Below are 22,299 nucleotides of genomic sequence, written 5' to 3' on the forward strand. Positions count from 1 at the left end.
CACAGACACAGCAAGAGAGGAAACACAAACCGGGGGCAGTGGGAGAGGAAGAAGCAGGCTTCCAGCTGAGCAGAGAGCCTGATGTGGGGCTCGATCCCAGGACCCTGGGATCATGACCTGAGCCGAAGGCAGACACTTAACCAACTGAGCCACTCAGCACCCCCCCCCTGTATTTGCTTTGTTTTCAAAAGAAATCAGATAAGCTTTGCTTGTGGAAATTTTGGATTAAGAATTTTCAACTAGAATTTTAGCCCTGTAGATTTATAATGGTTCAGACCTTGGGCTTACTTGCAAGGAGTAACAAGGTAATACCTGGACTGGTTTTCTGCAATGGAAATGTTCAAAGTACCTTGATGAGTAATGGGTCAATACATGTAAAGTGCTTAAGATAACTGGACACAGTGAATGTCGTTTATTTACTGGACTAGTTCATGGAACACTGGGAAAAAAAGGGGAGTTAAATGTTGAGGTTGACCAATGGCTAATGAAGTAATTTGTTGTCACCTATGGCCTTTCAAGTTGGGGGTTACTCCAGGATGAAAAATCCCACTTCAGGGTCCTATGGGTGGCTCAGTGGTTAAGCGTCTGCCTTTGGCCCCCATTGGGATCCTGGGGTGCTGGGATCTAGCCCTGCATCCATCTCCCATTCCCCCTGCTTGTGTTCCCTCTCTTGCTGTCTCAAAACCTTTGTTAAAAAATTTTTTCTTAAAAAAAATCCATCTTGAAAGCAATATATGAAATGGGGTGTGCAATCTTACTAAAGGACACCTAACCCAGAGGAGGGAAGTTAGGGCTCAGAAAGGATTCCCAAACCATAAAACCATTGGGGCTTCTGGGCGGCTCAGTTTGGCCTCTGCCTTCAGCTCAGGACTTATTGGTTTGGGAGGAGGTCCTGGGATGGAGCCCCTGCATCAGGCTCGCTGCTCACTGGGGAGTGTGCATCCCTTGGTGGCCCTCTCACTGCTTGTGGGCTTCTCTCAAATAAAACCTTGGGAAAACGAAAAAAAATCACAAGTAAGGGTGGGGGGCAGAGGGGAAAGTAGACTCCCTGCTAAGCTGGGAGCCCTACTTGGGGGTCAGTCCCAGAACCCTGAGATGACCTGAGCAGAAGGCAGATGCTAACCAACTGAGCCACCCAGGTGCCCTGATGGAGAGAGCTTGGTTTGTGTTTTGGGGAATGCGATTTTTTTTTTTTAAAGATTTTATTTATTTGACAGAGATCACAAGTAGGCAGAGAGGCAGGCAGAGAGAGAGAGGAGGAAGCAGGCTCTCCGCTGAGCAGAGAGAGCCCGATGTGGGGTTCGATCCCAGGACCCTGGGATCATGGCCCCAGCTAAAGGCAGAGGCTTTAACCCGGGGAATGCGATTTTTGAGTAGCACTGTGTCATGGAAAGGTTATAAGGTAGTTGGTTCCCAGGCTGTGGTTCCTAAACCTGGCTAGGGTGTGGAGGTGGGGACTCAGTGGGACATTTTACTTGGATTTGGATATCAGAACCTATTGGTGAAGAGACTTCAATAATGGGTTTGCTGCAGGTAAGTAGGCGGAGCCAGCTTTTTGTTTTTTTGAGTAGGTCCGCACCAAAGTGTGGAGCCCAACAAAAATCTTGAACTCAAGACCCTGAGATCAAGGCCTGAGCTGAAATCAAGAGTCAGATGCTTAACCAACTTAGCGATCCAGGCGCTCCAGGAAGTACTGACTTCTAAAAGTCTTATTTTGTGGTTTCTAATCTGTAAACGAAAGAGATCAAATGATTTGTTTGAAGTCAGAATTTTCCCAGCCAAACCAGACAGTACTATTTTTTTCCTCTCAATCTGACTTTGTTTATATGGGAGAGTACCTTAAATGTGGGAAATTGTTTAAATCTGAGATAAAACTTATTCAATTGGTGTATGTATGTACTTGTAAACTACGATCATCTTAATTAAGCAGTATTTCCAACGTAAGCAATTTCCCAGTTGTCAGCGTCATGAAAGCCGGCAGAGAGCAGCACTTCATTTTCTGTAGAACAGAGCAGCGGGGTTCTGGAAATGTTGCCATGGAAAGATCGAGATGTAGCAACTAGTGAATAGCAGCCCCAAATTACTCACAATGATCGACATGTTAAAGGGATGGAGCACCAGATAGCTGGAAGTATTAACAAAAATGATAAAAACTGTTGATTAAAAATGTTCAAAGTAAAAGGAGCTAAAAAATTTAGAATGGTCATTTCAAACCACAGCTGTCTTATAAATCTTAAAATGATAAATGAAGCACGTGACTTTAAAAATCTTGATTCTACAGCCTCCTATAGATATATTTAGTGGTATATTTTCATTTTATATTAAAAAAATAGATAAGACAGTAACATTGTACAAAACGAGAGGTTATACAGTGAAGTCTCTGTGTCTTCCCTACCCCTCTTCCCCCTTGCTCAGGCTTCCCGTTTAGCTCCATAAAAGCAACCATTATCAACAGGTTCTCAGCAATTTCCAGACCTAGTGTGAGCACATGCATGAAGTAATTGTAGCATACAATTCAAACTGTTCTGCACCTTTTACTTTGTCCTTAAAAATAGACTAGGATGTCTTGGAAATTGTATCTTGAATATTCCATGGCAGTACTTATAAAGCTTTCTCGTATTCTAACAGTTACATAATCCATTGTCTCATATCTTATTTAACCAGTCTATTGGAGCTTTAGATTGCTTTCAGTTTTCTGCTGTTATAAGCAATGCTCACATTTGCTTGTGAGCCTGTATCCCAAATAATCTGTTTTTGAACCAGTGGGCTCAGAAGGCATGAGTAGATATGGAGAAAGAGAGATTTTTTGGTTTGCTTCTGACTTTGGAGTATTAACAAAAGATAAAAGAGGCCAGGTTTTTTCTTTTTTCTTTTTTTTTTGTATGCCCATAAATGATTACAGTAACTCAGGCTGTACTTATTTTTCATTATTTAGCATCCCTCACACAAGAGTGAGAACAGTGTGGGAATTAAACATGATTCATTCAGTATCACCATATTAGAAGCTACAAAAATACAAAAGAAGAGTTAAGAAAATTACAATAGGGAGGTGTCTTGAACACACATAAAATACAAAAGAAGAGTTAAGAAAATTACAATAGGGAGGTGGCTCAAACACACATAAAATTGTTAAAAATTAGTCATTTTGTGATTAAGCAAGTAATCCAAAAGTTCAGAAGGTTTGGGAAGGCTAGAATTGAAGAAAAATTTTTTGGAGAAGTTGGGACTTGAGCTGGGTGGACCTTGACTGGTAATTTGTTAAAAGAAAAAAAAAGAAGAAAAGAAAGAAAGGAAAGAAAAGAAAAAAGTATTCCAAGAGGGGATAAAAGGCAGGAATAAGAATAGACAAAGCGATACTTACGAGGAGACTACATCAATTGGGCTGGATTTTGCAGTGTCTGTTTGGGATTAGATGGGGTGGGGCCAGGTTGCACATCCAGGCTGGCTCCTTCAAGGGCAGTGTGTGTGTGTGTGTGTGTGTGTATGTGTGTGCACGCGCACGCTGCAGGGTGGGGAGCCTTGTAGGTTTCTGAGCCAGAAAATGACACAGGCCGACAGCTCTGACCTGGAGGTGTTATGGATGGAAGCATGGGACTAAACGGATTGTTACAGTCCGAACATGAATGGAAATGGCTAAATTATGGCACATATACTCAATGAAGTACTTTATAAACAATATAATTAAAAAGTGACAGACTAGAGCAACGTTAGAAAGTGCTGGAGTTCTTCCCTATTATGAAAAAATAAGCTTATGGGCAAAGACAAATACAAAAGGAGTTGCATTCATGTTTTAGAATCTCTGTGTGGTCCCTCCCACCCCTCCCCCTGAACAAATCCAATTTGGCAGTTATCGTCCTTAGACTAAAAAAGTAAAAAAGTACAAAAATACATGCCTCATAGACATTGTCCATTTTTTTAAAAAGATTTTATTTATTTATTTGACAGAGATAGATCACAAGTAGGCAGAGAGGCAAGCAGAGAGAGAGAGAGAGAGAGAGAGAAGCAGGCTCCCTGCTGAGCAGAGAGCCCGACGCGGGACTTGATCCCAGGACCCTGAGATCATGACCTGAGCCAAAGGCAGGGGCTTAACCCACTGAGCCACCCAGGTGCCCCCATTGTCCATTTTTTTTAAAAAAGATTTTTTTTAAATTTATTTGTTTGTCAGAGAGTGAGCACAGGCAGGCAGAGGCAGAGGGAGAAGCAGGCTCCCTGCTGAGCAAGGAGCCAGATGTGGGACTCGATCCCAGGACTCTGGGATCATGACTGAGCTGAAGGCAGCCGATTAGCCGACTGAGCCACCCAGGCGTCCCTCACTTTTGGACACCATCATAAGCTATGAGATAAGCAAAGCTGACACTGTTATCCCCATTTGGATAAGGAAACTGAACTCTGAAAGATGATTTGCCCAATTATTCACCTAGAGAGAGAGAAATGAAACCCGGGCCCTTGGCCAGGTAATGATGTTGCCAATAGAATGAAAGAAGTTCTTCATCCCCGCTTTTAGACAATTTAATCCTATTTTATCAGTGTAACCCTTGCTTCATACCCTCAATTAGGGAACGTGAGAAGATAAAGTCACATACGGGTAAATTTAAAATGGAATTAAGACTGATAAAAACATTTTCTCATTACACGCACTGTATGGATGGTAACAGATGCATTTAAGAAATGACCCAAATGAACATCTGTTGTTTGGAATGCCATTGGCCTGCCTAGCTTTCAGTATATTAAAAATCAAAAGAAAATGTTCATGGACTTCTTAAATCATCCCCCGAGAGAACTGCCCATATGTAAGAATACTGAGGAACCATGGAGTACTATTCAAGCTGGGCACCAACTTGTGAATCTTCTACCCTCATTCTGTCCCAAGGAAATGGGACTGTTTTTCTTTTTTCTTTTCTTTTCTTTTCTTTTTTTTTTTTTTAAGATTTATTTATCTATATATTTATTTGGCAGAGATCACAAGTAGGCAGAAAGGCAGGCAGAAAGAGGAGGAAGCAGGCTCCCTGCTGAGCAGACAGCCTGATGTGGGGCTCGAATCCAGGACCCTGAGATCATGACCTGGGCCGAAGGCAGAGGGTTTAGCCCACTGAGCACCCAGGCACCCCTGGGACTATTTTTCTAAACAATTTTTTTCTGATCATAGCCTGTTTTCCTTTCATATGTTTGCCCTTCCTGGGTCACCTACCTAAAAATCCTCTTTTCTCACCTGCACTTGTGAAAATAGGGGCCATCCTTCAAGATGCACTTCAAATACATCTTCCGAGAAAACTTTCATTCTGCTTCACAGCTATAGGCACATAGTCTTTTATACATACTTATAAACTATCTTGTTTTAAGATAATTTAAGATAGTTTTCTGTGTAGCTCCCTTATCCTTCCTATGTTGATATAGGAGGAAAGGAGCTGACATTTAGTAAGCAATTAGTAGGTTGGAAGATGCCAAGAATTTCACTGATTAATACCAGCCAGGATTGGTCAAGTTGTTTCTAGAGCCAAGTACCCCTCGAAATGCTTTTGCTGCATCTCCTTTAATTTCCACAACAGCCCTGTGTAGCACGTACCACTATTGTTATCCCCATTTTGCAGATGGGGTCTAGAAATCTGAATTAATTTAGCCAAGGACACAGACCCAGGATGTGTGGGAGCCTTAGTTCAAATCCAGATCTCCTGCCTCTGGAGGCCTTGGGACTTGCCCCCTTCAAGGAGCTGTTTTCCATTCAAGAGGCAGGTTTGTCTCCTCGTGTCTGCGCCCCAGTCCCTGAGAGCCTGGGGTTCTTCACTTTTCTGCCCACTGGGCACTGAGTTCCCTCACTCCTTCCCTAATTGCTCCAGTGCTGTCTGCTCTACCAGCCTCGGTCCTCTGGGTCCTGTTATTTAGTCGTTCATCCCGCTCTTCTTCAGGAGACCCCTGGAAAGCCCCACTAACCAAATTCCAACTGTCCGGGGAGGAGGCTCGGAGTCCCCAGTCCTGGACCCAATGCTACTCTTGGGATCTTCCCTCAAACTGAGAATAAAACATTAACTCCCGTCCCTGCTGGGGAGTACTTGTACTGGCTGCTACTTTCCACTAACAGATTTCTATGACATCCCCACTATCAACTATTTTTTTTTTAAAGATTTTATTTTATTTATTTGAGAGAGAGACAGTGAGAGAGAGAATGAGCGAGGAGAAGGTCAGAGAGCGAAGCAGACTCCCCATGGAGCTGGGAGCCTGATGTGGGACTCGATCCCGGGACTCCAGGATCATGACCTGAGCCGAAGGCAGTCGTCCAACCAACTGCGCCACCCAGGCGTCCCAACTATTTTTTTTTTTTTAAAGATCTTTGTTTATTTAAGAGAGACACAGCAAGAGAGGGAACACAAGCAGGGGGAGTGGGAGAGGGACAAGTGGGCCTCCCACTGAGCAGGACTCTGGGATCATAACTTGAGCCAGAGGCAGACTGAGCCATCCAGGCGCCCCCCCACCTACTATCACCTATTTTAAAAGCCACTAAAACTTGTCTTTAGCCCAGGGTCTAAGATCTCTCTGACATTTTATTTAAAAGCACGTTTCTAGGGAGGGGTGCCTGGCAGTCACATGTGATTTGAGTCTTGATCTTGAGGTTGTGAGTTTAAGCTTCAAGTTTGGGCGGAGACTGATTAAAAAAAAAAAAAGTTTCTAAGGAAAGGACTCATAACCTTCCTTAGATTCTCAAATGAATCCAGAGTTTCTTTAAGATTTGTAGACCTCGGGTGGCTCAGTCGGTTAAGCATCTGAATTCGGCTCAGGTCATAGCAGGGGCCTGGGATTGAGCCCCATATTGAGCTCTCTGCTCAGCAAGGAGTTGCTTCTCCCTCTGCCTGCCTCTCCCCCTGCTTGTGCTCTCTCTCTGTCAAAGAAATAAATAAGATTTTTTTTTAAAGACCTTTGTAGACCTTCCTTAAGACATTTTTTTTTTGTCTTAGAACACTGAAAAAATAAAATTAAATTAAAAAAAATTTTTTGGAAGCTTCACTCCTCATGTCAAACACTGAAACATATTGAATGTCCATATTAAGTATAAGCTTTTATGTAACTATGAAATATTTCATTTGACTCATTGACATAAAGATGTATTTTATAGACATGTGATTAAGGATTTATTAATTTTGACTTTTCAAGTTTCCCTTTTTGTATTCTAGACCCAACAATATTTTTTTAAGATCTCAAATATTTTCATAGGCCTTTGGTAATCTCTTGCTTCCTAGGTGGTAACACCACCTGCTCCATCATTTCCTTCTGCCCTTGGTTGCTTAATCCTCTTCCTGCTTCCTCAGCCTTCCTCTTTCCCCAAAGCCCTGAGAATCTGTCCATCTGCTCAAACTAAGGATGAGCCTAAGATATTCTCTTTGTCTTCCATCCTCCAACTTTTCTCCCGATCCTGGGAAATCAGGGCCTATCCCTCGAGGGTGACGGGGAACCCAGAGTGGAATTTCTTAAACCCTGGTCATGGAGGGACAAACACACGCAATGAGCCCTTCTCTCCTTGCCTTCCCTCCATACTGGGTGTGGCAGAAGCCATGAAATTCAGGGATGAGCAAAGTTTGGGACATGCTGAGCAATGCCACGCATTTTTGAGGAATAATTTCCAAAACCAGATCTGATTGTTGCTATGGACTACTAGTAAAGCACATAGCCAGTAAGCAATCGAAGATTGGCATTTCCAGAAGCTGAGAGATGAAATTTAAAAAGGATACTGATTCAATAAATAACATGGCTCCCCTCCCAACTTTCAAAATAAAATTAAGACATTACAGAAAATTAAATGCTTTTTAAAATTGAGGAAGTTACTGACTTAAAGGCATACTTTATTGTTCTTGTACTGGTGTCTACATGTACACAGTTAGAGGAATAGAAGGTAGAAATATATCAATGTCATACATGCTTTCTTTTTCTGAAAACATTCTGAGATTGGGCTTGCCTATCCACCATCTAGATGCCAGTGTTTTATGTTTACAGCCATCTTATACATACTTGCACATACCCAGATTTTCCAAGAATCTTGATATTTATAATGATTTCATGAGGGATTAGGGATAGGAACATATCCCCATTGGCAGGTGGGGTCTACGTGGCCTCCCCTTGACCCTGAGCTGGACCAGGATCACAGTGATGTGATACCGTGTCAGGGGTGGGCGTAGGCTTTAAGAGGGCTAGAAATGCCCACTTTAGTCTCTTAGAGCCCTAACCTGCCATGTTAGAAGTCTGGCTACCCTGAGCTACCATACTGGAAGAGCCATGTGAAGACAAAGAAGAGAAGGGACAGTAGGGCAGAGGAGACAAGCTGTTCCAAAACTCGGTCATTTGGGCCATCCCAATCGAGCCCATGCTGCATACCTTGTGAGGCCGAGAGAGGTGAACCCCCCTTCTGTGCCTTGAGTTTCTGACTCAGAACTGTGAGATGTTAGGACAATAAATTGTCATTTGAAGTGATTAGATTTTGGGACACTTCACTAAGCATGAAGGGTTCACAACGTTTTAAACTACTGTAATCAACTATTACTTTAATTTATAAATGTATATACATAGATTTCATGAAATAAAGAAATTAAGTACATGTCGCACTTCAAAAATATGTCTCATAGGTTACTGGTGCAAAATAAAAATGAACTTAAGCACATATGTTAACATTTCTGAAATGAATTAATCATCTATTTAACATTAAGATCTAGGACTTCAGAGTCATGAAGATTAAAAAAATAATAGCTGATATTGCATCAACAGTGGTGACTAATCCACTGCAGTATAATTAGCAAGAATGACAGATAATTTAATTTGCAGGGGGAAAAAAATGAAGATCTTTCCTATGTTTCATACCCACACAAAAATGTAAAACCACCAAACCGCTTAACAAAAAGAGATGGTTATTACCATACCTGGGAACCAAATAATCTGAAAGCATGTGTCAGGCCCCCTGCAAAAGCCTTCAAAGATAACTCACTGAGCTGTTTCCAGCAGACACAAGTTCTTGGTCTCAGAGTTCCTGAGCTGTTCGCTCACTGTGCCGGAACAGCTGACCTCCCACAGCGTGTGCTTTAGAATCTCAGCAACTGAGGCCCGAAAGCGAGTTTGGAACTTCTTACTAATGAGGACATAAAGGATAGGGTTCAAGCAGCTGTTGAGGAATGCCAAACCAGTGGAGAGGGGGATGCCAGCCTGAAGCACCTGGTGGAAATAGCTACTGTGGTGGATTGTGAGCTCCCAAATGTTAAACAAGTGATAAGGAGTCCAGCAAATCAAAAAGGCCAGGACCACAGCTAGGATGGTCCAGAAATGCTTACTGGAGACCAGGATGCTTCGCTTCTTCACCTTGAAGATGAGACACAAGTAGCAAATGCTCATTGCTAGCAAGGGGAAGAGGTACCCGACAATAAATTTCACCCAGGTCAGAACATGATGCCTCATCAAAGTAAGGTCAGGATCATGCTCATGGAAATTGTTATAGCAAAGAGTGTTGTTATTGAACTCCAGAGTGTCCCGAAAGTAGAGGGCAGGACCACCCATTAGAGAAGCCAAAAACCAAACGGAAACAACAACAATCAGGGAGTTCCTTAGGGTTCGGTGCCGATGAGATACGACGGGATGGATCAAGTGGATGTAACGGTCCACGCTGATCACCGTCAGGAAAAAAACACTAGCAAACATGTTCAGCTGGGCAATGAAGGAATTGGCCTTGCACAACCAGATGCCGAAGGGCCAGTGGAAATTCATGACCACATAGGAGATGTACAGAGGTAGGAAGAGAAGAAAAATGAAATCTGCGATAGCCAGGTTGAGGAACCAGACAGTGGTGACTGTCTTCTTCCACTTGAACCCTGTGAACCAAATGACAGTGGCATTTCCTGGAATGCCCAGAATAAATGCTAAACAGTATAATACCAGCGAGACCCAATGGGCAACTCCCAGGTGGGCTTTCTCCTCCAAATCGGACTCTGAGGAGTAATATTCCAGGTTATAGGAGTAGTTCTCAAATTCTTCAAATAATGTTTCCTCTAGATCTTCCATGACCTTGTCAAGTGGAGGATGAGGATATCTATAGAAGCAAATTTAAAAAGAAAGAAAACAATTCTTAAAAGAGGAAATGTCGGTGAACAAGGAACATTAGGATAGAAATATTTCATTTGATGAACTGAATGGAAATAGTGTAATTGTTGGTAAGGTCTATGATTATATTCTAGATATCCAAATCGTGGGGGTACTTCAGTTTTGCTCTGGTTACTCTCAAAGCTGTGAGAACTCATTTTTGCAAAGTATTCAGTAAGTGCTAAATTAAAATGATTGACTCTACAGGTGCAATTCCTCTATCCATAAGGCTTATAGGCCTGACTAGAGAGAATCTAACATTCAGGGCCACCTGGATGGCTCAGTGGGTTAAAGCCTCTGCCTTCGGCTCAGGCCATGATCCCAGGGTCCTGAATCGAGCCCCGAATTGGGCCCTCTGCTCAGCGGGGAGCCTGCTTCCCTTCCTCTCTCTCTGCCTGCCTCTCTGCCTACTTGTGATCTCTGTCTGCCAAACAAATAAATAAAAACTTTTAAAAAAAGGAATCTAACATTTAATAGGCATAGATTAGGTTCTGACTCTGCATTATTATTTTATGGAAGATACAGAATACTTGTATTCTGAATGAATACTTATGTGGTGATGACTTCAAAGCCCTTAGTTATATCCTGACTTTCTTTTTCTTTTCTTTTCTTTTTTTTTTTAAAGATTTTATGTATTTATTTGACAGACAGAGATCACAGTAGGCAGAGAAACAGGCAGAGAGAGAGGGAGAGAGGAGGAAGCAGGCTCCCTGTTGAGCAGAAAGCCCGATGCGGGGTTCGATCCCAGGATGCTGGGATCATGACCTGAGCCAAAGGCAGAGGCTTTAACCCACTGAGCCACCCAGGCACCCTATACCCTGACTTTCTAAGCCAGACAAGAGTCCCAAATGCTTCTTCAGTCCACACCTCCAGATGTTACAGGCAAGCACTGGAGGTTCTGACACACTGTTTTGCACCCACAGATGTTTTGATTCTATGTGTATGAAGGCAAATATGTTCGTAAAAATTCTATTAGTGTGGAAGACTTTTCAGCTGAAAGGTATCCCTTGGAGTAAAATCGACTCTGACCATTTAATTTCTGTATCAATTTCCTATAGAGTGCCACTAAATTTTATTTAAATATGTATATCATTGAAATTCCTTTGTTTTGAATTAATTTGGATTAATTATGTTCCACATTTACAACAAAAGTATGATTTATTAATCAGTTTTGTTTCTTTTTGTCCCTACCAAAATTTATCTATTATAATTTCACCCAAAGTTAAGTTTTCTTTTGTGATCTTTTTTCTCCTTCCTATCAGGACCAGTTTTTCTGGGTTAAGAAGAGGTCAAAGTCATTTTTACAATTAAAAAAAAAGTTTACTGGGTACGTTTTTATTTTTTTATTTTTTAAATTTTTTTTATTTTTTAACTAACATATAATGTATTATTAGCCCCAGGCGTACAGGTCTGTGAATCTCCAAGTTTACACACTTCATAGCAACGTCCTCAATGTCCATAACCCCACCATCCTCTCCCTGCCTGCCCCCCTCCCGCTGGGTACAATTTTAATTACATCAATTTTATTTCGTGTTGTTTCTGTTTGTTAGTATTCAAAATCTAGAAGAAAGAAGATTAATAGTTATATTCATTTCATGGAGCTGTAATAATTAATGGGGCAAACATACAAGATATGGGATTATAAGGAAGCCAGGGTGGTACAGTCGGTTAAGCTTCTGCCTTCGGCTCAGGTCATGATCCCAGGGTCCTGGGATTCAACCCGAGTGCATGGAACTCCCTGCTCCCATGCTCTCTCTTGCTTTCTCTCTCTCTCTCAAATAAATAAATAAAATCTTTAAAAAAAACGAGATTATAGTAGGAGTAAAATGAAAAGGTAAAAACATGTAGTGTTGCTCAGAGAAATCTCACATTCAATTCTACTAACACTGAATTCATCATCCTATCTCAAAGTGTTTGAGAAACCTGGCAGGGCAAAATTAAAAAATAAAAGCAATTCATTAGCCTCTTCCCAAATCCAGGCCCAGCCACCTTCTCTTTGTTTTTCAATATTCAGCTTAAATGCCACCTTTTCCTGGAAACATTTTCTGACATTACCTTTGCCTGGATAATTATACTAATAATCACTATTATTATCTTTTAAAAAGTCAATGTTATTGGGAATAATCTAGGTGCCAGGCACCTATATAATTTGATTTGATCAATTATCTTATTTGAGCCTCATGAGACTCTTATAAAGAAGGTAAGTAGTGCTATTATTCCCACTTACAAGAAAGGATACTGAAGTTTGAGGAAACTTCGTGACTTGCGCAGGATCACACAACCTTTAACTGGAGAGTTCGGATATGAACTCAAATCTACTGGACCCAGAGTTCGGACTCTTAGTTTCTATGATTTTGTATGACACTGTATTCTTATTGTACTCGATACACTAAATTGTCATTGGTTTATCTTTGATTCCTGCCTTACCAAATTCTTTCTTTTTTTTTTTTTAAGATTTTATTTATTTATATGACCGAGATCACACGTAGGCAGAGAGAGGCAGAGAGAGAGAGAGGAGGAAGCAAGCTCCCCGCTGAGCAGAGAGCCCGGTGTGGGGCTCGATCCCAGGACCCTGAGATCATGACCTGAGTCGAAGGCAGAGGCTTAACCCACTGAGCCACCCAGGTGCCCCTGCCCTACCAAATTCTTAACTCCTTGAGAACGATGCCTGTCATCTCTGATCCCCATGGTGCCTAGTACAGTCTTAACATATCACAGACGCTTAACATGGGCCGATTAAATGATCGGTTCAGCTACAAATCCTGTTCAGAACCAAACGTAACAGGAGAGTTGGTGAGTTCACCCTTACTTCAGTCACCGTCATTGCTAGAATCTCTCTGACCTTGACTCACAATTCTATCCCCAGGATCTTGGCTTTTTTTCTTGACACTGAGTCTTTTCCTTCGTGTATCCTACTCCACCGACCAAGAATTGGCTCCCTTCTTGCTGCCCTTTTCGTGCAGGTCTGGGATCTTACCCTGTCCACTGCTTCTGGTGGCTGACCATCCTCAACATCAAGTTTTTGTCTAGGCCAGTGTCTAACTCCCTGTCTCTGTTTTCTGCCTGTATCCTGGGACACCCATCTCTCCTCATGCCTATGACCTTTTTTTTTTTTTTTTAAGATTTTATTTATTTAGTTGACAGAGATCACAAGTAGGCAGAGAGGCAGGCAGAGAGAAAGGGGGAAGCAGGATCCCCGCTGAGCAGAGAGCCCGATGTGGGGCTCGATCCCAGGACCCTGGGACCATGACCTGAGCCAAAGGCAGAGGCTTTAACCCACTGAGTCACCCAGGCGCCCCTGCCTATGACCTTTTAAGCTATTCGGAATCCTGAAGCCAAATGGCCTAGGTGGCAGTTTAAATCAGCTTACAAAATCCTAAACAGTAAGTAGAAGGACCCTCATTCTCCAAGCACAGAATGCCAAAGGAAGACCCCGAATTACACTAGAACCATTACCCTGCCCAAAAGTCAGAAACCTCCCCCTTCTAATGCCATTACTGACCCTGCTAGGCCAGAATGATCACAGGGCCTGCTGAAGGACACCAGCCACCAGTCTCTTCTGTTCTTTTGGTAGGGGGGAAGGTACCGCAAGGATGAGTGATCTAGTTCATCCGTTTCAGAATCCCTTCAAACAGAAAACCCTCTATCAGAGAGGTCCCCAATCTTTCAGAGAGCAGATGCGGTGGTTAGACACAAGATCCAGTTAGCTCAAGCTTGGAGAAAGATCTTCAAGAGTTGCTGAATGCTGCCCAGCTGAAACCTTCGCAGGAAATATAATCTAGGAATTCCCCTGTGACTTAGAGCAGATGTTTTTGTGTGGTGGCGACAGTGAGGGAGATGGGTAGGACGGAGAAAAGAGAGAAGTAAGGCAGAATTCAGCAACATTCCCCCGGGGCCTTGGACAAGTACAGTTAACCTTTAAGGACATAGTCTCATTTAATTATCACAGCTTGTTTATATGCTGCTTTCTAGTTTATAGGCACCTCCGGATCTAATTAAGTTTCCAGATCTCACACCTACCCACCTACCTAGAGGCTAACTATATTAGTCTCATAGGGCTGACGTGACAAAGCACTCTAAACTTGAAATTTCTTAGTAACAGAAATTTACTGGCTCACAGTCTAGAGGCTAGAAGTCTGAAGTCAGGTGGGAAGTCAGAGGGAAGTCTTTGAGGGAGACTCTGTCCCGTGCTAGCTTCTGGTGATTTGCCAGCAAACTTTGGCCTTTCTTGGCTTGTACACGTGTCATCCTATACCCGCCTTCATTGCCTCATGGTGCTCTGCCTGCATGTCTGTCTCTGTGCCCAAGTGTCACCCTTCCATAAGGACTTGTGTCCTACTGGATTCCTGGTGGATTTCAACTCACCCTAATGACCCTGTTTTAACTTGATGACCTCTATAAAAACCATAATTCCAAATAACATCACACTGTGAGAGGCCGAAGGCTTAGATGTCAACGTACCCTTTTGGAGGGGCTCAATTCCACCCGCAGCACGAACCCGGAGCTGGCAGCCACCTCTGAATCGTAATCACTCATTCATTTAGCACATGTTCCGTAAGTGCCTGCATTTCTCAGGCGCCATTCTAGTTAATTGTGCTTCTTCACTAAATGAGACAATTATTTCTTCCCTTTTAGATTTTAGAGTCTAGCAGGAGATAGTAAAAAATAAACATAATAGAAAAGCAAATTACATAGCGTGTTAAAGTGTGTTAAAAGCTGGTAAGTGCTTCAGAAAAACGGGGTGGGGGGAGGGAGGAACAAAATAAAAGGGACAGGAGAACAGGTTCTAATTTTCAGTAAGGTGGTCAGAGAAGGGCTCACTGGGGGGCCAGCAACCACAGTCGGAGCGACGTCAGGGAGTTAGTCATGTGGATATTGCGGGCAGGAGGGCTCTAGGCAGAGGGAACAGCCAGTGCCTTAGGGCCAAGTGTGTCTAAGTATTCCAGAAAGAGTGAGGATACCAGTATGTATCGAATAGGGTGAGCACTGTGAACAAGGGGAAGAGTGGAAGAAAAGAAGCAGCAAGGGTGTGTGAGAGGTCAGATATGTAGACATTTGTAGGCCATTGAAGGACTCTGGTTTTCACTCTAAGGGAAGCAGGATGCCCCTGAAGGATTCTGAGCAGAGGAGAAAAGTAATCTGTTTCTATTATCGTACAATCCCTCCTTCTGTTATGCTGAGAAGAGACTGCTGGGGGTAGTGGGGACGGCGGCGGTGGGGCACCCAAGGGTAGAAGCAGCGAGACCGATTCCGAGATTCCTGGAATAATCCCGGGCGGAAATGAGGGTGGCTGGGACCAGGGCAGTAGCAGAAATGATGAGAAAGGCCTGAATTTGGGGCGCCTGGGTGGCTCTGTCCATTGAGCATCTGACTCTTGATCAGGCCGTGATCGCTGTGTCGTGGGACTGAGCCCCTGGTCGGGCTCTGTGCCCAGTGGGGAATCGGCCTGAGAGTCTTTCCCTCAGCCCTTCCCCCCACTCACGCACATGCTCTCTCTACCTGTCTATCTCAAGGAAATAAGTCTTTTAAAAAAAAAAAAAAAAAGGACAGACTGAATTCTAATTTATACATCGAAGACAGAATCAATAGGTTTCTTAGTGGATCCGACGTGGAAGAGAAGAGTTAAAAATGACTCCCGGGCCTTGGGGTTTCCTGTACCAGAGTCTAAGGCCCTCTGATACCCCTTGTTCTGTCTTGTCATTGGCGCGAGTATAGATACAGCCACGAGCTATCTCGCACTGTGTGGATGAGGAAAACATGTGTTTCATAAGATAGAAGAAGCTTGGGTCCTCCTTAGCCCTCGTTGAGCACAGCTGCCCTACCTCTCTGGACTTCCTCCTTCTGTATTACTTAGTGAGAACATATTTGCCCTGCTATTCTTTGGGGCTTTTGTTAAAGCAGCAAGACCCGTACCCTAACCTACTTAGCTTCCCTGGGCCTTGCCTTTAAGCACTGTGGCGGAGCCCTGGCTGTGTCCACGTCCTGCGAGAAGAGGCCATGAGAAACCCTTGAGGAAGGAGCTCTTCCTACCAGTGGCCATGGCTTCAGGAAGCTTACTGGGAGAGAGAGTGGGGAGCTTCCCCTGGGGACAGAAAGAGAAAGAAGCTGACCTCGTAAGGGAGATCTCTGTACCCCAGCAAGAGTCATTTAAGGAACACCCTTTCCAACCATGGAGGCCAACTATGAGGGGGGTTTCACAAGTGACCATGGTAAGCTGATAAGACTCCTACGTTATAAGGAAATGGGAAGCAGACCTTGAGTTGGGCTGATATTAGACCTATACTCTTTTGGCAGAGGCTAAACATCCTCTGCCCTCTATTTCACATTTAAGTGTCCTGGGGGCAGATAACCATAAGAGGTTCAGTAGTTCAGGCTGAGGAGACAACAGGGTTCAAGGGAACAGAGGAACATGAGGGCGGCCCCAATGGACAGCAGCTCCTCCGTCCTAGCCAACTGTTTCCATGCGGGAAGTGAGGACTTAGTGTTGCCAGAGGTTTTGAAGAATGGCTGGATATCTATATTATTAATGTGAAAAGCTTCCAGTTTCTAAACGACTATTTCAGAACAAAACAGCTGCAGACCACATTCAGCCCGTCCACAGACTTGTGACCCCTGGGGTGGGCCAACTCTTGAAAAGTTTGAGCCTTTAACAGTGAAGGAGGAGGCTGTGCATTAGAATGGAAAGAGGGGCGCCTGGGTGCCTCACTGGGTTAAGCCTTTGCCTTCAGCTCAGGTCATGATCTCAGGGTCCTGGGATCGAGCCCCACATCAGGCTCGCTGCCTGCCTCTCTGCCTGCTTGTCATTTCTGTCAAATAAATAAATAAAATCTTAAAAAAAATAAAATGGAAATAGAAACTCTGAATTGGCCTCTGCAGATGACTTGCCCCTTGGTCCCTGGGAGGCAACTGTGATTCAAGGCTACTCGAGGCCTCTCCAGGGACCCTCGCTTTAACTTTCTACCAATTAATACAGCAGATGAGCTATAAGTTGGGACAAAGGAAAGGGAGAAAGACAAGCAGACTTGCGCTGAGCGCGGAGCCTGACACAGGACTTGGTCACATGACCCACAAGATCATATGACCTAAGCAAAAATCACAAAGTAGGGCGCTCAACTTACTGAGCCACCCAGGTGCCCCTAGAGATGACTTTTTAATTTTTTTTAGAGATGAATTATTAAACTTGTGAAAACTGATATTCTGCTCTATCATCAATCGTGTTGTGTGAAACTTATCTGTTCATCTGTGGTGGGATAAGAGAAAAAGGGCAAAAAGGAGATAGAGAAAGAAAACATGAGAAAGTGTGTCCTCAGTTTAATCATGTGGACACAGTACACACACATACGTGCTGATAGACACATACACATATGGCTCGGAGAAGGAAGGGAAGGATAGAAAGCAGACGTCGTGGTGAAACTAGAGAAACATCTGGGCACGAGAAATGAGCCTTGCTGGGCAGTCGCCCGAAATGAAGACGAATGACAAGCGAATTAAGTCCTTCAGCCCAGGCCTAAAGGAAACCCTGTCATTTATTAAACAGGCAGAGTCAATCCGCGTTGGCCGGCAGTGACTTTCCGCCGGGACCTCATGGAGCTTTCGTGATGTGGAAGTGCTTTGCGGAGCGCAACAGCAGCGCCGGGATGAGGCTTTCAGACTTGACGGAAAAGAGGAAAGAGCTACTGTATTTGTCTTAGACCATATGTGCTGCTGAAAGGCAAATAAATTATTCTGACTGAGACGAAGACTAACAGAGGTATACGTGACCGTAACCGCTTTTGAGGGGCCCCTTAAGTAAGCACCGGGCTGTGCCCCGTGTGAGAACACACCCAGGCTCCCCCAGGCCAGGTTAGAGACGCGTGAAAAGCCCCCGGTGTGGAGCTAAGGTCAGAGCACTGTCCCTGAAGGGTAAGGTTTGTTTCCAAAGAATGTGAAGAGGTTTGTTTACCACAGGGATTTAGATTTTGGGGGGACACTCACGTTATCACATTCCTGGGTTATGGCTACTTGAGTGGCCAATGTCTAGTCCGGTGCACAGAACTGTTTTTAAAAGTAAATAAATTGGTTTCTGAGCCATCCAGATTTAATAGATCGTAAAGCCTAAACCCGTCTCTGAATCAACAGATTTCACTGCGAGAGTCCTGGTGGAAAGCGTGATGATAAATTGTCTGCAAAACCCAGATGACTTTGGGGAAGGACATCTGGTAGAAATGTGTATCATTAAACTTTTAAAGGTGGCTTTCAACATTTAAACTTTTAAATGTGGCTCGGCTATAGAGGGAAACATTTTGTTTGTCTACCTTGACAAAACACAAAGATTCCTTCTGGCAGAACATTTGGTGAATGCAGAAGGGTTTCATTTAGTTCCATAGTGAGGAGTTAGATGGATTTTTATGGACAATCGCAGAAGTCTTAAGAAAATGTAGTCTCCACTCTACTTGGAACAGAGAGAAGGATTTGATATTGCTGATCTTTTTCTATGAGGATTGCCTGTGTAGAGCTCCCCTGTAAATCGTGGTTAAAAAATTCAAGAGCTGAATGTGCCTCTTGAGAGATCCTTGTGGAAACTTGAGGGAACATGTATTTAGCTTCAGAATGAATGACAGAAATGAGGAGAAAGAATTGATAGACATGACGGAGAAAATCTGGTGAAAACCACAGATCCGTGACCCAGCAAACTTGAATTTCCAAGGGCTGTCTTCTTAGGGAAGAGAGTTTTTTTGTTTTTTGTTTTTTGTTTTTTAAAGAATGTGTGTGTGTGCTGTGTGTGTGTGTGGGGGGGTGTTTGGAGGCATTGCTCAGTATTTTCCACTAGCTATCAAATATAAACTCTATACCACACCCCAGACTGTTCTCAAGATCTTTGACACCAGCAGAATATTTTGCTGCCCTCTGGATGAACAGCCTCTACTTGGAAGCTATTACAGTACAGCAATGCTTATAAAGATACTCTGTTGATTCGGTCAAGGGAAGCAAAGGAGGTTTAAAGAACGAAAGTTTGGGTTGTTTCAATGTTCTAGCAGGTGCTTCCTGCTGGTTGGGAGGGGATGCAACCATGACTGTCACATTGCTTCTCCTGGCTTCTCCTGGCATCACTTATCCATTAATAGAAAAGCATCTTGCCTATCTACAGTTCCTGTGTCATTTATTACTTAATTTCAGACATTAAGATAAATAACAACAGTCCTTGACATACTAGAAAGATGGAAGTATTTTGGTTTGGCTCAAAAAAGGCAACAAAAAAAAAAAAAAGGGGAGCGCCGGATAATGAAGCCCTTGAATGTCATGTTCAAGTATTTGGATTTTATTCCATTGCCAGTTGGGAGCAAATAAAAATGTTTGTAGCAGGGAGGGACACCATTGAACCTTTGTTTTTGTAAAGATCATCTGGCAGTGATTTGGGGAAATGTTGCCATGACTGAAGCCAAAGATGGAAGGGCCTTAGGCATGAGAGTGAGAATAAAGAGTGAGAATAAAGATGAAGGAGATATTTTTGATAGATATCATCTAGGAAATTAATAGACACTTTCAGGAAGCTTAGCTAAACTGAGTATAACCTTCACAATAACTTTTTTATTGAATTGGCATTAAAATCAACCTCAGGAAAGCTAACTAATTTTAGGCATACACATGTTTTATTCACTTTTAAAGGCGATGGGGTTGGGAGAAAGTTCTTCCCAATTGAATCAAGTGGTAATGAAATGATATCTATTTTTCGCTCTGTTGGGGTCAATGTCTTTTCATTAAAAGGCACCTGCAGGCTGATTGCGAGTCTAAACCCCGGGTTTCATTTGAACAGTTGAACAGGACCCAGCACATATCTGCAAAGTCAACACCTACTTACGTTTCAGTTGTTCCAATGCTTCACTCAGAAATTACGGTCCAGGTTTGTACAATCTGTATGGCTCTGTGGATTGCCAGGAGAGAACAGTGAATGATTAACCTCGGGTCAGGGAGCAACCTTCAGGCTTAATTTGTTTGCGAGACTTTGAGCTAATGAACACACAGGTGTAATTGAAATATACAGCAATAAAGTGGTCCATGGCTCTGGAATCACTGCCTGTTATCAGATCCCAGTTGTACCTCTTCCTGGCTGTGGATTCTTGGACAAATGGCCTCCTACCTCAAATCCTCAGCATCCTCGCTTGTAAAGTAAGTGTAGTAATAGCACTAACTCGTAGGGTTGCTGTAGTCATCACATAAGGAGAACCTCAAAAAGTGGTTTATTCAGGACCTTGCCCATAAAGCAGACTCATGATTTGATTATTGATTATTACCAGTTCAGGACTAAATGCGGCACACGATAGAGGGGAAGGTAGAATAGAAGAGGACTTGTTTGTGTTACTTCATGAACAGTATGAGAAGAGGGGCACCTGAGTGCCTCAGTTGGTTAAGTGTTCGACTCTTGATTTTGGCTCAAGTCATGATTTCAGGGGGCCTACTTAAGATTCTCTCCCTCCCTCTCTCCTTCTGCCTCTGTCTCTAAAAAATAAAATAAAATAAAATAAAAATTTGTTTTGGGGGTGCCTGGCTGGCTCTATCAGGAGAGCAAGCCACTCTTGATCTTGGGGTCATGAGTTCAAGTCCACATTGGGAGTAGAGATTACCTAAATAAATAACGTTTTTAAAAATAAAAAAAAAGATTTTATTTATTTATTTGACAGACAGAGATCACAAGTAAGCAGAGAGGCAGGAAGAGAGAAGGGGGGAAGCAGTCTCCCCACCAAGCAGAGAGCCCGATGCGGGGCTTGATCCCAGGAACCCGGGATCATGACCTGAGCTGAAGGCAGAGGCCCCAACCCACTGAGCCACCCAGGCGTCCCCTAAATAAATAACTTTTAAAAGTATAAATAAATACTTGCTTTGCTTTGGGAGGGCTAGGGGCTCACTCGGTTAAGTGTCTGCCTTCAGCTCAGGTCATGGTCTTAGGATCCTGGGATTGAGCCCCACATCCGAGCCCCCCAGCCAGCTCCCTGCTCAACAGGGAGCCTGCTTCTACTTCTTTTTACCTGCTTGTGCACACACACACACACTCTCTCTCTCTCTCTCTCAAATAAACAACTAAAATCTTTCTTTAAAAAACTTGTTTTGTGGGCTTCATATTTTTAAAAAGATTAAATCTGTCTGGGGTTCACACATTGTTAGATGCTGCCTTCTGATGGTGTTTGAGTTAGGGGGCCCCTGTGTCTAGCCCTCAGATACCCTTATTATGCCCGTATCTGGCTAAGAGTGGTGAAAAATGGAATACTGTAGAGCATTTTAGTCTTCTTACTTCTCTCTTTTAAATAAGCTACTTATTTACTTTTGAATAAGGATATGGTCTAGGCCTTTTTACTTTTTTCTTTCTTTTTAAATGTAAGTTTTATGCCCAACATGAGGTTCGGACTCATGACATCAAGATAGTTTTGATCAAGATGCACATGTTCTACCAACTGACCCAGCCAGGAACCCCAAGTCTAGGTCTTTATTTTACTTCTTTCCATATTTTACTGAGTCTGGGAGACTCACCACCACCAATAACGTATGTTTCAAAGCCTTGGTCATAGCAAAGAGAAATCCCCAATTCAGCATTTCCTTGAAAAGAGATTTTTCAAGGAATTCTTTATCAGAAGGGATGTGGGTACTGAATTTGAAAACCTTGATGGCACATGACTTGTGTAACTTTATTTTTGTAGGGCATATGACCGCACAACTGCTGGAGATCCGAATTTTTCCAATTTACTTTCTGAATATTTTCATTCATACAAACGGTCAACACTAAAGCTTTCATCCTTTTTAACGTCTCTGACAGTGTTATGTCTCCTGAAGAACTGATTCTGGAAGCAGGAGTCACAATAGGGCACTTCACCGATTACACGACTCCTCAGCAGTAGACACCACCCATGGTTTAAATTCTGAAAAGCCAGGGGCACACAGTATAATGCTGTGCAGCCTACCATAGTGTACCTGTTTTCTATTTCATCATTACCTGGACTGAAGATGTCTTGTTTCTCAATCACATTGTGTCCATGACATTTACAGAAGTGTAAGGCGTAATAGCCGATTTAGGGTGAAAACTGCATGGGCAGCCATTTGAGTCTTATTTTAATTTATACTAAGACATTTCCTTTGTTAAGGAAAGAGGAGGCCTGGGTGCCTGGGTGCCTCAGTCGGTTTAGGGTCAGATTCTTGGTTTGGGCTCAGCTCCTGATCTCATGTGTC

The 22,299-nt window shown here is 43.1% G+C and overlaps 1 protein-coding gene across 5 annotated transcripts in view; it reads right to left on the reverse strand.

Annotated features, from left to right (window-relative positions):
• Positions 1–8,505: 8,505 nt before the first annotated feature.
• CMKLR2 (chemerin chemokine-like receptor 2) overlaps positions 8,506–22,299 on the reverse strand; it is a 44,933-nt gene continuing 31,139 nt past the window's right edge. For 4 of the 5 annotated variants that reach the window (XM_044241412.1, XM_044241411.1, XM_044241414.1 and 1 more), the window contains 2 exons: positions 19,943–20,005; positions 8,506–10,054 (listed from right to left, as the gene is read on the reverse strand). In XM_044241412.1, coding sequence (XP_044097347.1) covers positions 8,959–10,026 — 1,068 coding nt within the window. In that variant the 5' untranslated portion in view covers positions 10,027–10,054; positions 19,943–20,005 and the 3' untranslated portion in view covers positions 8,506–8,958. Of the gene's footprint in view, positions 10,055–19,938; positions 20,006–22,299 lie in introns of all 5 variants that reach the window. The other variant, XM_044241413.1, reaches the window with a different exon arrangement.

This window comes from Neovison vison, chromosome 3 (assembly GCF_020171115.1).
Source record: "Neovison vison isolate M4711 chromosome 3, ASM_NN_V1, whole genome shotgun sequence".
Classification (NCBI taxonomy): domain Eukaryota; kingdom Metazoa; phylum Chordata; class Mammalia; order Carnivora; family Mustelidae; genus Neogale; species Neogale vison.